The sequence below is a fragment of the Hyla sarda genome, chromosome 6 (assembly GCF_029499605.1).
Source record: "Hyla sarda isolate aHylSar1 chromosome 6, aHylSar1.hap1, whole genome shotgun sequence".
NCBI classification, from domain to species: Eukaryota; Metazoa; Chordata; class Amphibia; order Anura; family Hylidae; genus Hyla; species Hyla sarda.
In genome coordinates this window covers 76338422-76355021 of record NC_079194.1, presented here as the reverse complement: position 1 = coordinate 76355021, position 16600 = coordinate 76338422, and the positions used below count along the sequence as shown (strand labels likewise).

General features: G+C 43.2%; 1 protein-coding gene across 1 annotated transcript in view; it reads right to left on the bottom strand.

Annotated features, from left to right (window-relative positions):
- ACAD9 (acyl-CoA dehydrogenase family member 9) overlaps positions 1-16600 on the bottom strand; it is a 60086-nt gene that overhangs the window by 29194 nt on the left and 14292 nt on the right. The window contains exons 4-6 of the mRNA XM_056524214.1: positions 11848-11954; positions 8076-8176; positions 685-763 (exon numbers count right to left, since the gene is read on the bottom strand). Coding sequence (XP_056380189.1) covers positions 685-763; positions 8076-8176; positions 11848-11954 — 287 coding nt within the window. The remainder of the gene's footprint in view (positions 1-684; positions 764-8075; positions 8177-11847; positions 11955-16600) is intronic.

Sequence of the window (16600 nt, the reverse complement as noted above, 5' to 3'; positions counted from 1 at the left end):
GCACATTTGTGTGTGCAATGGCTTAATTACGGCATCATTTTTTAGCGTTTTCCCAATGATTGGCTGCAAGTTCTTTAGTAAAAAAAAAAGAAAAAAATTTAAAAATCCAAAATGCATACTAATATTTTGGCACAAGGCTACGCCATAAATTTGCTAGCTTATGCACAAGTATTGTTGAAAGCACTTTCTCTGAATTAGGTAAACTGTGCGGATTTTTACCTATTGCCTTTTTTTTTTTTTATAAAAATTTGGTAAGGAATTTGGTAAGGAATAAATAAATACCTCCAGTTATTAATGTTTACTAGTATCATCTAACAGACAGTACTAGCCTGATAAACGATGAATCCGGTGCATTTTAGACTGTCTAATCTAGGTTTAGACCAACTATTGGTTTGTGCCCCCAAAATTGTGGCATAACATTTCAGAGTAAGGCAAGGAGAGTCGCACACAAGCCACACAGGGTCTAACATTCTAAATAAATGTGGTGCAAGTCATGTAAGTAGTTTGCTGGTACAAAATCCATTGGAATTCTAGCATATTTGTATTAGTATATCTGCCCCAATATTTTCAGTCAAAAATACTTGGAGTTAAGAGGCTGCAGGCAATATACGTGAGATTGATCAGGATTCTTAAGGTTGTTTCTGAGCTCAGGACAATAAAGGGTATGAATACATATTCCCATACCTTTGAACCATTGAGGATGTAATGTTTTCCATCTTCACTTAATGTGGCTCTAGATTTTATTGAGGCAGCGTCGCTCCCACTGGATAGAGAAAAAGGATATTAGTTCAGGGACTGTTTATTAGAGATTTATTGGCTATTGAGGTCAGCGAGACAATTCATATCAGCCTACAGCTCCTCTGCGGAGTTACAACATACACCATAGATCAGCTCCAGAATTCAGGTCACAAAGGTTTATGTTACACCATCTCTAAAATAAATACACCAAGGTTCTATTCTGATACAATATATCCATATGCAACACCGTCAAAGCATTATATATTGTATTGCATCAATATATCTCCTATATACTATATAGCCGTGGTCTCCAACCTGCGGAGCTCCAGATGTTGCAAAACTACAACTCCCAGCATGCCCGGACAGCCAACGGCTGTCCGGGCCTGCTGGGAGTTGTAGTTTTGCAACATCTGGAGCTCCGCAGGTTGAAGACCACTGCTATATAGGCTACTCTAGAGCAAACATGTTACACTAGAGACAAACTGCCATGATATAAAATATAGCTTTTATTTAATTCATTAAAATTATTTTACATAATTTCATCATTAATGCACACGAAACTGGTGGCAGGTGATCACTTAACCACAATACAAAGAATAAAGGTGCTAGAAGCTATAGAATAATGACCCAAAATATGCAATATAGGGATATTCACATATAAGATACCAAATTGGTACTACTGTGGTTACAAACAGAACCTACTAGTCCTATCAGTGTTTAGTCCTGGGTCAAACTAGTATCAACGCGTAAAAAATATACTTACCCATAGTGGGAGAAACACCTAAACACCCCTCTGACCTCAACGCACGTTTCAGATCTTTATCAAGAGGCCGTCATCCCTATATTGCATATTTTGGGTCACTATTATGTAGCTGCTAGCACCACCCCACTAAGTGCACCTTATTCTTTGTATTGTGGTTAAGTGATCACCTGACACTAGTTTCATGTGCATTATGAAATTATGTTAAATAATTTTAATGAATTAAATAAAAGTTATATTTTATATCATGGCAATTTGACTCTCTAGTGTTCTCTCTAGTGCAAACCCATCTCTAAAATGTAGGTTCGCCTAAACATCTATTGATGAACTTAATGTTAGGACCACTAAACCACCAGCAGGTCCTTACACGGGTGGGGTTTGCCATCTCAAAGAAAGGACATGTTGTGGATAAGCGGCGCCAAAGACATCTAATAATTTCCATTTTTGCACTTTTGTTTTTTCCTCCTTACCTTTAAAAAATCATTATTCTTTCAATTTTCACCTAAAAATCCATATGATGGCTTATATTTTTTTTTTTTGCGCCACCAATTCTACTTTGTAATGACATCACTCATTGTACCCAAAAATCTACGGCGAAACAGAAAAAAAAATATATAAATCATTGAGTGGCAAAAGTGAAGAAAAATGCCATTTTGTTACTTTTGGGGGCTTCCGTTTCTATGCAGTACATTTTTTGTTATAGGTTTGATTTGGTCGTTCTTCTGGAAAAAATCATAACTACATGCACGAAAATGTATACGTTTAAAATTGTCATCTTTTGACACCTATAACTTATTTTTCCGTGCATGGGGCAGTATGAGGGCTCATTTTTTGCGCCGTGATCTGAAGTTTTTAGCGGTACCATTTATGTGTTGATCGGACTGTTTGATCACTTTTTATTCATTTTTTCATGATATAAAAAGTGACCAAAAATATGCTATTTTTGAATTTTTTTTGCGTGTACGCTATTGACCGTGCGGTTTAATTAACAATATATTTTTATAATTCGGACATTTCCACACGCAGCGATACCACATATGTTTATTTTTATTTACACAGGTTTTTTTTTTTATGGGAAAAGGGGGGTGATTCAAACTTTTATAAGGGAAGGGGTTAAAGGATCTTTATTAACTTTTTCCCCCCCCCCCCCCCCCCCCACTTTTTTTTTTTTTGCAGTGCTATAGCCCCCTCTAGTGGCTATAACACTGCACCAACTGATCTTTTACATTGATCTTTATTATCTCATAGGACAGTGATGGCGAACCTTTTTGAGCCCGAGTGCCCAAACCATAATGCACGCCAACTTTTTTCCCTCAAAGTGCCAGCACAGCAATTAAATTAGAATACTGAGGTTTAAGTTTAGAAAAAAACAACTCATACAGTTGCCATAACCAATTAATATCTTTTGTTTTAAAAGAAGAACACAACAGAGTTCAATGATCCAAACTTGTTTTTTTGTATTGAAAAAATATAAATTCTAGTAAAGAAAACACACTGGTGGTTGGTGGTGCATCACCTAAATAAGCACCTATTCCCACCTATCCACTGGCAGTTTGCACGCATCCTACATGCTGCTTTGGCACAGTTTACATCCGGTTTTGGTGCAGCTTTGCATGTATGTCGATAGACCTGCATTTTTCTTCAGGTTTCTGATTGTCCAGCTGCACCAAAGCTACATGTAAACTGTGCCAAAGATGCGTACAAGGGGATACTCAACTTGTGATACGATTACATACCAGACTGAACTTGTATGAGGAAAGCCTTACTCTGCGGTCCTTTCTCTGCTTCTACAGTTACAGTAAATAACCTGAATTAGGATGAGCAAGATAAACAAGGAAACTAAACTTGCTTAACACACTTTAAACAATTCCTAAATTAGGGTCTTGGACACAAACATTGCATTAGGTAATACCCCCAGATTAGACCCCCCAGTAGGCAGGTAGTACCCCCAGTAGGAGCCCCAGATTGACCCCCCCCCCCAATAGGCGGGTAGTACCCCCAGATTAATATAGATGTAGGTGGTCGGCACTTCCGCAATGGTGGTGGTGCGCGAGGCAAAGATGCTGTAAATATACAAAGAAGGCCCAGCACTCACCAAGGTAGATGCAAGAATGTGAAGTTTATTCACATAAGTGGACAGAACGCGTTTCGGCGGGAAGGTTATCCCACCGAAACGCGTTCTGTCCACTTATGTGAATAAACATCACATTCTTGCATCTACCTTGGTGAGTGCTGGGCCTTCTTTGTATATGTACCCCCAGATTAGACCCCCCCAGTAGACAGGTAGTACCCCCAGATTAGACCCCCCCCCCCCCCAAGTAGGAAGGTAGGAGCCCCAGATTTACCCCCCAATAGGCAGGTGGTACCCCCAGATTAGACCCCCCCCCCCCAATAGGCAGGTGGTACCCCCAGATAAGACCCCCACAGTAGGTAGATGGTACCCCCAGATTAGACAACCCCCCACCCGCGGCTGGTACCTTTAGTTGCCGGGGATTCATGGCAGCCCCCCCAGAAAAGTGCCAGCACAGCTACGCACGTCGGCAGGCCCCTGCGTAATGACGCTTGGTCACATCATACTCTCAGAATACCTAGGATCGGCGTCAGGACGTAGCGACGCCAGCCCTTGAATTCTGGTAGCATGATGTGAGCGAGCGTCATTACGCGGCGGACGCGTGTAGCTGTGCTGGCTCTTATTTGGGGGTGGAGCAATTACAGGTGAGCCGGTTACTATTCAGGGCAGGACGCCGCACCGGCCCACCAGGCAAATGCCCGATGACCAGTCCGGCCCTGGATTGGGGGGGTGACCATCATGGCACCCCCCTTGTGAGTGGCACCCGGGCAGGCCGCCACCCCCCCCCCCCCCCCTTAGCACGCCACATTGGCCGCGTGCCATAGAATGACATTGATCGATGATTCTGCAGCTTGACTGCTCATGCCTGGATCTCAGTCACTGAGCAGTCATTCGGCGATCGGACACACAGGAGGAAGGTAAGGGCCCTCCTTGTGTCCTCCAGCGATTTTGCCTCGGCTTTGAACGCCGCGTCAAATAGGTTAATAGCGTACGGCACTGCGATCAGTGCCACGTGCAATTAGCCACGTGTCCCTGCCTTATAGAAAGGGAGCGGACTCAGGGCGTGCAGGTACGCCCTGCGTCCTTAAGGGTTTAAAGGGGGTTATCCAGGGATAGAAACACAGAGCTAATTTCGTTCAAAAACAGCCCCACCTCTGTCCTAAAGTGGTGTGTGGTATTGTAGCTCAGTTCCATGAAGCAAAGTTGTAATAGCACACACCCCCCTAAGGACAGGGGTGGCACTGTTTTTGAAAGAAATTAGCTCTGTGTTTCTATTCCTGGATAACCCCTTTAATCAAGTCTCTAGGGAAGATTTATATTTGCCTTCCTGACATTTTATTGGCTGAAATTAAACAAAAAATGTTTGCACAATAATAGACTACTTTGGCAAAAGTGACTGAAATGTAGGGCTTCATTCTTGACTATGCAGTGGGCAAAAAAATGTTCCTGCCTCTTTTTAAAAAGGTGCAAAAAGAATGCGCAAACGTTTATATATATAAAAAAAAAAAGGCAAATTCATATCACTTCTGCTCATCTTTGATAAATTTTGCACAAATGAAAAAAAAAACTGAAAAATTACATCCTACAGCAAGTTCTAAGTCTGTGCGCCATTTTTATAAATTTGGTGCAGAAGCCAAAAACAAAGCAAAGAAAAATGGCTGTGAAGTGGCTGCACACGGACACATTGATAAATCTCCCCCTATGTATAGAGCATGGCAGCATGAACAGGTTTGCAATTGGCTTCATTTTGCATGGTTCTGTAGATATCTTTTCTCGGTCTCTTGTTTAGGGCTGCAGCTGAAGATAATTTCAATAATCAATTAGTTGTCAGTAGTTAAACCCATTTTTTTTTCAAATTAATTGATTAAACTGATTTTACTTGAAAAACTATGTATAATGTTAATATATGTACATATTAAAACCGTAGAGGATATGATATGACCAAATGCAGCAATTTTGGACTTTTTTTTATGTTTACGCCACTTGCTGTACAGAATCATTAACATTATATTTTAATAGTTCGGACAGACCGTTACCCACGCAATATCAAATATGTAAATTTTTTATTTATTTTTCTCTTTTTGGTATACAATAGGAAATTGGGGACTACCGTAATTTTTATTGGGCGAGGGATTTAATTACATTTTAAAACTTTTTTTTTCACATTAATAGAGAGATAGCTAGATAGATATAGATATACAGGGTGGACCATTTATATGGATACACCTTAATAAAATGGGAATGGGTGGTGATATTAACTTCCTGTTTGTGGAACATTAGTATATGTGAGGGGAAAACTTTTCAAGATGGGTGGTGACCATGGCGGCCATTTTGAAGGCGGCCATTTTGAATCCAGCTTTTGTTTTTTCAATAGGAAGAGGGTCATGTGACACATCAAACTTATTGGGAATTTCACAAGAAAAACTCTGGTGTGCTTCGTTATTTTTCTGCGTACGGGGTGGTATGAGGACTAATTTTTTGCGCCGTGATCTGAAGTTTTTAATCGGTACCATTTTTATATTGATCGTACTTTTTGTTTGCTTTTTATTCAATTTTTCATGATATAAAAAGTGACCAAAAATACATTATTTTGGACTTTGGAATTCTTTTGCGCATAAGCCATTGACCGTGTGGTTTAATTAACTATATATTATTATAGTCCGGACATTTCCGCACGCGGGGATGCCACATGTGTTTATTTACAGTTTTTTTTGTTTTGTTTTTAAATGGGAAAGGGGGGGTGCGATTCTTTTATTAGGGAAGGGGTTAAATGATCTTTAACTATTACACTGAACATACCGATCTCATACACAGATCATTGCCGTGCACTGACACGGCAAAGATCAGTGTTATCGGCGGTCGATTGCTCAAGCCTGGATCTCACGCAACGGAGGCATGCGTTCTAGCTGATCAGGACATCGCAAAGCTTTTACTTTCATTTTAGACGCAGCAATCAACTTTAAATGCTGCGTCTAAAGGGTTAATAGCATGCGGAATGCTATTAGCCCCAGGGTCCCGGCTGTCATTAGCCGCCGGGACCGTCCCGGTATGATGCGGGGGTCACACCATGACCCCACGTTGTGGACCGGGCGTACAGGTACGCCCTGCATCATTAAGAGGTTAATCTCGGGGGGTGGGGGATCTGCCACTGCTGCAGCATCGGCAACTCCCTTGGATCCGCCACTGCATCGGCGCTCGTTTCCTGGGCCGGGCCAGAGAGGGCGCTTGCAGGTACATGGCGTCCGATCAGCGCTCCAGAGGCTGTGGCAGTCCGGGATTTGTGGGACCTGCAGGCATAGCACCCAACTGCCCACATGTTCTACTGTAGGGTTTGTGGCGCCTCCTTCTTCCCTTTTACAATGAATCGGACAAGGTAGGGAAAATGAAAAGTAAAACTGTCACTTGTTTTCTCCCGCACGATCCTCAGGTACTGGAATGCCGGGCAGATCCAGACAAGGTAGGGCTCATTTTAATCAGCGTCTCCCGCACTATCCACCACACCAGTACCTGTGTATAGTGCAGGAGAAAACAAGTGACAGTGCGGGGAGGAGACACCGCTGGTCACTCATTTAAAGTGGCCACGGCCGTCCTGTTGATACTTAACAAGCAGACGCTGCTGCGGCCGCTTTAAATCAGTGACTTATCGGCGTATAACACGCAGGCAGGCTTTTTGCCTTAAATTTAAGTTTTAAAAGTGCGTGTTATACACCGATAAATATGGTACATTTATATTGTACTGCTTTTGAAAAAAAATCGAATTTCTTATTTTTTCGCATTCAGGGATGTGTGAGGGCTCATTTTTTGCACCATCGTCTGTAGTTTATTTTAGTACCACTTTTGCGTATATGTGACTTTTTGATTGCCTATTATAAAAAATGTTTGCAATGTGATGGGACCAAAAAGCTGACATTTTGGATCTTTTTATTTTAGGTTTTAAGCCCAGGAATCGGCAGAAGGTAAGCATGGTTTGTTTATTGGCGGTAGCCTAGGCAGGTGTAAATGCTAGAAATTGGGAAAACTAATGAATGTGGCTTATGGAATGAAGTATATGCAAACTTATGACCTCAGCTGTATACAATGGCTCAGATTTACCAATCTGTCAGACAAAAATGGGTCCGATTTTTTGTCTCGGATCACAACCAATGATAGCTCAGATTGATAAATCGGGGCCAATGTTTAAGATTACAAGTGCACTGCTTTCCCCTTTAAATCAATCAATGGGGAGACACTGCATTTTCTATTAGTTTATCCAAATGTTCGTGACTCCAGGAAACGTTCCTGCCCTATCAGTTCTGCTTCTTCTTTACTCTATAGTCTAGTGTTTGCCAACCGAGGTGCCTCCAGCTGTAGCAAAACTACAATTCCCAGCAGGCCCGGACAGCCTTTGGCTGTCCGGGCATGCTGGGAGTTGTAGTTTTGCTACAGCTGGAGGCACCTCGGTTGGCAAACACAGCTATAGTCAAATGTGCAAATAAAAAAATAAATAAAAGCAAAGTGACAATTTACCTTCCAGGCTCTGTGAGGCAAAACGCGGCGATGTGTTCTCCTGACGCCAGCTTAGGCAGATATTTTGCTTTTTGTTCGTCATTACCCGCAATCAGGATCCCCTGAAGAATGACAATGAAGCTGAGAGTAGGCCTGCAAATCTGCACACGGGATAATCCGCCATCCCTCAACCCATCATAATAAAATAAAGTGTCCGTGTTATTAGCTAGACAAGCGAGATGGATCTCACATTTCTGAAATAACTTAACAACAAGCCATCATCATAAACCAGCAAACGAGTGACAAAGGCAATACAGACACAATGAAAGAAAATAGGAAAAAGGACAATTAACCCCATCCGGGACGGGCCTGAAGGGCACTATAGTCATTATCATGTAGGCCTAGGCTATACTAGGAAATTGGTTTCTGCCATATATAAACAATGCAATAAATGTGGGACAAATAGCTACTTTTAATAATTGCTATGTAGAAAGCCGACAGTAGGTCCCAGAGCAGAGAATTTATGAGATTACAACAGCGCAACTAATGGATGATGTGAGAATTACAGCGAGGCAGATATCATTCAGAGACCCTGGCTCAATTTGTGAACAATACCGAGGCGTTGCCCGCAGCTACACATATTTTAACCCGCACCGTAAAGGGACAGCTGGAGATTAGAGATGAGCGAACTTACAGTAAATTCGATTCGTCACGAACTTCTCGGCTCGGCAGTTGATGACTTCTCCTGCGTAAATTAGTTCAGCTTTCCGGTGCTCCGGTGGGTTGGAAAAGGTGGATACAAAAGGTGGAAAGAGTCTCCTAGGACTGTATCCACCTTTTCCAGCCCACAGGAGCACCGGAAAGCTGAACTAATTTATGCAGGAAAAGTCATCAACTGCCGAGCCGAGAAGTTTGTGACGAATCGAATTTACTGTAAGTTCGCTCATCTCTACTGGAGATGTGTAGTTGTGTTACATATCTATGATATTGGTGTAAATGTAAAAATTGGTATAAAATCCCATAGAATAGACTTAAAGGGGTACTCTGGTGGAATATATATATATATATATATATATATATATATTAATTTCCACCAGAGTACCCCTTTAAGTCTATTCTATATATATATATATATATATATATTTTATAACTGGTGCCAGAATGTTAAACAGATTTGTAAATTACTTCTATTAAAAAAAAAAAATCTTAATCCTTCTAGTACTTATCAGCTGCTGTATACTGCAGAGGAAATTCTTTTCTTTTTGGATTTCTTTCCTGTCACCTCAGTCCATTTTAGGAACTGTCCAGTGCAGGATAGGTTTACTATGGGGATTTTCTCCTGCTTTGGACAGTTCCTGACACGGACAAAGGTGTCAGCAGAGAGCACTGTGGTTGTGACAGAAAAGAAACCCAAAAAAGAAAATAATTTCCTCTGTAGTATACAGCCGCTAATAAGTACTGGAAGGATTAAGATTTTTTTTAATAGAAGTAATTTAAAAATCTGTTTAACTTTCTGTTTCTGGCATCAGTTGATTTAAAAAAAATATATAATTTTATATAAGATAGATAATACCATTATATGTATATTTGTAATACACCTTGGTTAAAATAGGTTTATATTTTGGGTGTAAAAATGCTGTCCCTGCAGCTATTGCCTGTGTGTCTCTATGAGGAGTCCAAATACAGGAAGGGAGAACAGGACAAGAAGGGCTCTGTGCAGGCTTCAGGCCTGTCAATTATACTGCTGTGTGAGCCGGGGCGCGTTTCAGAGCCTCCAGGCACAGAGCCCTGCTTGTCCACCCACACTTCCTGTATTTGGTCTCCTCACAGACAGACACTCAGGCAATACCTGCAGGGACAAAAGTATACAAATTTTATAACCAATGTTTATTACAATTATACATATAATGGTATTATGTACATAACATAAAAAGTACAGGTACACTTTAAAATGTTTATACCAGTGTTTCCCAACCAGGGTGCCTCCAGCTGTGGCCAAACTACAACTCCCAGCATGACCGGACAGCCAAAGGCTGTCCGGGCATGCTGGGAGTTGTAGTTTGGCCACAGCTGGAGGCACCCTGGTTGGGAAACACTGGTTTATACAATGAATGGTATCAGAATAGCTGTTGGGCAGACTAGATGGGCCGAATGGTTCTTATCTGCCGAAACAATCTATGTTTCTTTGCTGTTGAAGAGGTCATTGAGTGACTTTGTTCACACAGTACTGTAAGAGCTGATTACAATATACAGTGATCCCTCAACTTACAGTAGACTCGGGTTACAATATTTTTAACATACAATGGACTTTTCTGGACCATTATAACTTGAAACCAGACTCGACATACAATGCTACAGACAGTCCAGATCTGTGAAACATGTCAATGTCTGGAAGAACCGACCAATCAGAATGGGCATTCACTGGTAAAACCCCTGTATTACTGAAGTGCATGCACTGACTGGCTGTTAGCACCCCCTACAGTACAGAGAGGTACTACATGTTCTGTACAACTCTTTACCTGTGTCAGGGATAGCTGGTCCAGGTGGGGGCAGCTCCATTTTAAAGTTTTTTAGGATATTGCATGTTCTGTACAGGAACCTGAAGAAGCTCCTGTCCTCTACAGTGATTTACAGCTCCCAGCAGATTCTTTCTTAGGCTGGGTTCACACTACGTTTTCTCCCATACGGGAGCGCATATGGCAGGGGGGAGCTGAAACCTCGCGCTCCCGTATGTCATTCATTTCAATGAGCCGGCCGGAGTGAAACGTTCGGTCGGCTCATTTTTGCGCTATGCGCTTTTTCCCCGGACCTAAAACTGTGGTCAACCACGGTTTTAGGACCGGTTGTAAAAGCGCATACAGCGCAAAAATGAGCCGATCGAACGTTTCACTGCGGCCGGCTCATTGAAATGAATGACATACGGGAGTGCATACAAAGGCATACGGGAGCACGAGGTTTCAGCTCCCCCTGCCATATGCGCTCCCGTATGGGAGAAAACGTAGTGTGAACCCAGCCTTACTTTTATTTGTAGAACTTGCTTTATCTGTATGTTATTTACCTACTTTTCTTTAATCCTCACTTTTCCTATTTTTTTTTTTATAATATTTTGGTGCTTCAGAACCAATTACCAGGTTTCCATAGAGTTCTGGACCCAACATGCAATGGTTTTAACATATAATGGTCGTCCTGGAACTATTTAATATTGTAACTTGAGGGACCACTGTATCAGGTGATCTGGATAGCTTTCCCTTCTGGTGTGGTAGAAAAACCCAGGAGGGATGCCAGAACCAATCCCACTGTTATCAATGGAGTCTTTCCTGGCATCCCGCATATCTGCTGTGATGCCGGACCGGTCAAGACATTGTAAAGGAGAAAAAATTGTGCAGCATTTTTCTATCTGGCCATCAATATTTCCTTACGAGAAGGGAAAAAAAGGCCACATGACAACTGATGCATCTTTGCAGAAAAGAGCCTACTGAATTGGATACATGTGAACACAGCCTAACCTGCCTATAATATGACTTCTCTACAGCAGCTCTGGTGCCAACAGTACAAAACAGCATCTGCCAACATCTAGGGAGCAACATGAATGGGCCTTAAGAGCCATATTTATAAAACTATTTGGGGAAATGCTGGGCTACCGTATGTCATATTTAATCTTAAATGCAACAAGAAAATTTTAAAGTAATTTCTTATTAATCAGTCTTATTAGTGCTGCTTCTCCAGGGCATAACACAAGACACCATAACACATGTCCACTGTCTTATTAATATATATTTATACTGTACTGTACCTTTAGTCCTATGGCTTGGTGAGCAGCCAGGGTCACAGCTATAGCCCCGTCCAGCGAGGTGATCTCTCCAAGTCTAGCATACATAGTATTTGACAAACCCAGGCCTCCTGCAGAAAAAACACGGAAAATGTATCACATGCTTGTAATGAAGCAGATATTACACAAACTATTTTTTGCAGTTCCTCAGTTACATCATAATTCTGGCACATCTGCAAAAGTAAATCCGCCCAATTTAGAAGGTAGCTCAGAATACTGGATCCAAATTGTTAAATTTCGCCATGACACAATGGCAATGCCAGTCACAGAAGACCCTAAAACCTGTCGCATGTTCTAGGACCAGGAGCATTGTTTACCTGTTCATAGATATATATGTCGCCATCTGGAGTGTGGGAACACCTTTTCTGAGTGTAAGTCAGTGATCATTGTGTCCCTACCATGTGAAGGACAGTCATTCACACATCATTTGTAAATGTGGCATAGACAGATGGATTTTTCCCATACTGGAGGATCACACTCCCCACCATTGTTATGACGGTATGGTTCTGGTGCTCCCATAATAGCTCTAACCTAGAGGGTACCAAGCTCCTAGGTACATACTAGCACAGATTTGATATTGATCTTGAGGATAGGATTATATATTTTTGTACAACCTGGTAACCAACTTCCTACATAGCCCATATAATTAATAGGCTATGGTCATGGTTTCTGTGCCAAAATACATAGTAACTTTAATGGTACTTACTGTCTAAACCTGCTCACAGCATATCTGCAAAATCATAATGACAGTGCAACTGATCTTCATGTCACAAAAAGCCCACATCACAGTGCTCATATTCACCATAATGTTCCTTTAAGCATAAACAGAAATTAAAATTGAGAAGGGGTGGAAAGTTTAACCCCTTAAAGGAGTAGTCCAGTGGTGATTCAGTGGTGAGCAACTTATCCCCTATCCTAAGGATAGGGGATAAGTTGCAGATCGCGGGGGGTCCGACCGCTGGGGCCCCCTGCGATCTCCTGTACGGAGCCCCGACAGCCCGCGGGAAGGGGGCGTGTCGACCTCCGCACGAGGCGGCGGCCGACACGCCCCTTCAATACAACTCTATGGCAGAGCCGAAGCGCTGCCTTCGGCAATCTCCGGCTCTGCCATAGAGATGTATTGAGGGGGCGTGTCGGCCGCCGCCTCGTGCGGGGGTCGACACCCGCTATCTTGGCGGAGAGCCGGGGCCCCGTACAGAGAGATCGCAGGGGGCCCCAGCGGTCGGACCCCCCGCGATCTCAAACTTATCCCCTATCCTTAGGATAGGGGATAAGTTTTTCACCACTGGACTACCCCTTTAAGGACGCAGCCCATTTGGGCCTTAAGGACGCAGAAAATTTTATTTTTACGTTTTCGTTTTTTCCTCCTCGCCTTCAAAAAATCATAACTCTTTTATATTTTCATCCACAGACTAGTATGTGTTTTTTGCATGACCAGTTGTCCGTTGTAATGCCATCACTCACTTTACCATAAAATATATGGCACAACCAAAAAAATACTATGTGTGTGGGGAAATTAAAAAGAAAACTGCAATTTTGCTAATCTTGGAAGGCTTCGTTTTCACGCCGTACAATTTACGGTAAAAATGACATATGTTCTTTATGCTTTGGGTCAATATGATTAAAATGATACCCATGATAACATACTTTTCTATTACTGTTGCGCATAAAAAAAAAAAATCACAAACTTTTTAACCAAATTAGTACGTTTAAGATCCCCCTATTTGGAAGACCTATAACTTTTTCATTTTTCTGTATAAGCGGCGGTATGAGGGATCTGTACTTTTTATTGATATCATATTTGCTTATATAAAACTTTTAATACATTTTTTATTAATTTTTTTTGGAATAAAATGTTATTAAAAAAGCAGCTATTTTGGACTTTTTTTTATTTTTACTTTCATGCCGTTCACCGTACGGTATCATTAACATTTTTATTTTAATAGTTCAGATATCTACGCACGCGGTGATACCAGATATGTATATAAAATATTTTTAAACACTTTTGTGGGGTGAAATAGGGAAAATGGGACAATTTACGTTTTTATTGGGGGAGGGGTTTTTTCACTTTTTTTTTTACTTTTATTTTTACACTTTAATAGTCCCCATAGTGGACTATCTATAGCAATCATTTAATTGCTAATACTGTTCAGTGCTATGCATAGGACATAGCACTGATCATTGTTATAGGTCATCTTCAGCTCTGGTCTGCGGGAAGGCAGATCAGAGCAGAAGACTCCCGGAAGGCAGCGGAGCCAGGTGAGGGGACCTCCGTCTGGCATGCTGGATGATCGGATCACCGCAGCAGCGCTGCGGGCGATCCGATCATCCATTTAAGTGACCACGATGCTGCAGATGCAGTGATCTGTATTGATCATGGCAACTGCGATCAACAGCCGGGACCTGCCGTGCATGATCCAGGCATCGCTCCGATGCCCGCGGTTATGCTTAGGACGTAAATGTACGTCCTGGTGCGTTAAGTACCAACTCATCAGGACGTACATTTACGTCCGTCGTTAAGGGGTTAGATAAAAAAAAAAAAAAAAATCCCATTCCAACACAAAGTGCACACCAATCTTAGACAATTTATGCCTGTTCTACCCCGACCCACCTGGTTTTGTCCCTTTCCTAACTAAGTCTGTTCCTCTGTGATTATCCCCTAATGTAAAGGAGCTGCATCTAAAGCCAAAATAGAACGGTTTGTTTATGTTTCATGCCAAGGAGAATTTTTGAGGGTGTTGTTATACAAACTACCTCAAATGAAAGTTAGTCAGCTCTATATTATGCTCAGAGCTGCAGATAAAGAGGAAAACAAATGATACAGGTCTAAGTTATAAAACTGTTTTCCTTTCAAGCTCCAGTGTCAGAGACCTTGCCAAGCTGCTGCAGCATGCATGCCTCCTCTCTCCCCTACCCCTTCCTGCTTGTTTACAGCACTGAGCCCTGTACATCAATTACTCAAGGTAAAGAGGTGTGGGGGAGGAGGTGGCACGCATGCTGCAGATCAGTACTGCATTCTACGACACTTGAGCTTGGAGGGAAAACATGAATTGATAACTTTGCAAATAGACAGATTCCCTTTGAAATATCAATATAAATATTGAAAATAAAAATTATACATTACACACATTATATGCGGATATAGATATATTTTGTCCTCAGATTGATACACCTAGGCCACTGTATGTATTCTAGTTTTTTGATATTTTTTTTCTCTAATATATATACACACACACACACACACACACACACACACAGTGACCCCCCGACCTACGATGGCCCCAACATACGATAATTTCAACATGCAATGGCCTCTCAGAGGCCATCGCATGTTGAAGGCAGCATCAACATAAGATGCTTTTGTATGTCGAGGCCATCGCATAAACGGCTATCCGGCAGCGCAGACCGCTTCAGCTACCGCCAGATAGCCGTTTACGGTGCCCCGTGTGCTCCGGTGATGGTCTCTTACCTGTCCTCGGTGCTCCGGGGCGTCCTCTTCACGATACCCTGCATCGCCAGCACTCTCCGTCGTCATCACGTCGCCGCGCACGCCGTCCCGTCATCAAATAGGAGCGGAGTGCGTAGTGACGTGATGGCGGCGACGGAGAGCGAGGATATCGGGGAAGCAGAGACGTCTGGGACACCCCGGGGACGCGACGACAGCGATGGAGGGCAACATCCAGGTGAGTATAACATCCTATACTTTACATTGCACAGATCCCTCAACATGCAATGGTTTCAACAAACGATGGTTCATTTCGAACGGATTACCATCATATGTTGAGGGACCACTGTGTGTGTGTGTGTGTGTGTGTGTGTGTGTGTGTGTGTGTGTGTGTGTGTGTATGTATGTATGTATGTATATATATATTAATGGATATCAGCTCCAATTTTAACTAAAAAAGCCCAATGTGGGTGGGGGGGGGGGGTGGGGGTGCGTGGCTTGGCGCTGAGGAAGATGGATGGCTGCATGTGTTGAGAGCTCCTGCTCCCTAGGGCCTTATATCAGCCCTTTCTTGTGGTGACCCGGCTGCTTTCCATGGGGAGGACCTCCCGCCGATGCACCAAACCCTCGGCTGCCCTCCGACAAGCTTCTGCACCTCCAGAAAGGGGGGCGGGGAAATCACCCGCTACCTCCGGACCCTTCAAGCGACAATAGGGGTCCGGCCCTCGGCCTCCGTTCCCGCTCTACTGGACCTGTCTCTTTCCCGGGTGCCCACTCCTCTACTGACCCACCACCGACTTCGGGGAAGCTACAGGGGACCTCAGAACTTGCTCACTTCTCCGTCGGTGCTGCCTGGCCGGAACCTGGATTGTGCGGCTGACATACTACCCGCGGCTTCTTCTGCCTTCACTTCCGGGGCTGCGGTGGTGACTGAGCCTTCAGTGACTGCTCGGGACTCTAACCGCATCCAGCGTCGGGACACAGTGAGTGACACAACAGTGCTGCAGCCTGTCGGGGCTGGGTCCCCCTGTGGTGGGATCCCCCTCTTCAGACACCTTCACCCCTCACAGAGGAGTGCACCGCCATCTTGGGCTGCACTGCTGAGGTGTCCTCCTACCCCCTCTCTCTGGCCATCTCCTGCTGGGCCTGCAAGCCCTGTGGCCAGAAAAGGGCCCTCTACCTATTAATGCAGCAGGGGACTGGACCTTGCCACCTGGTCCTCCACCCTCAGTTTTATCAGTGTCTACTGCCTAAGCCTCAGAGGGCCACTCC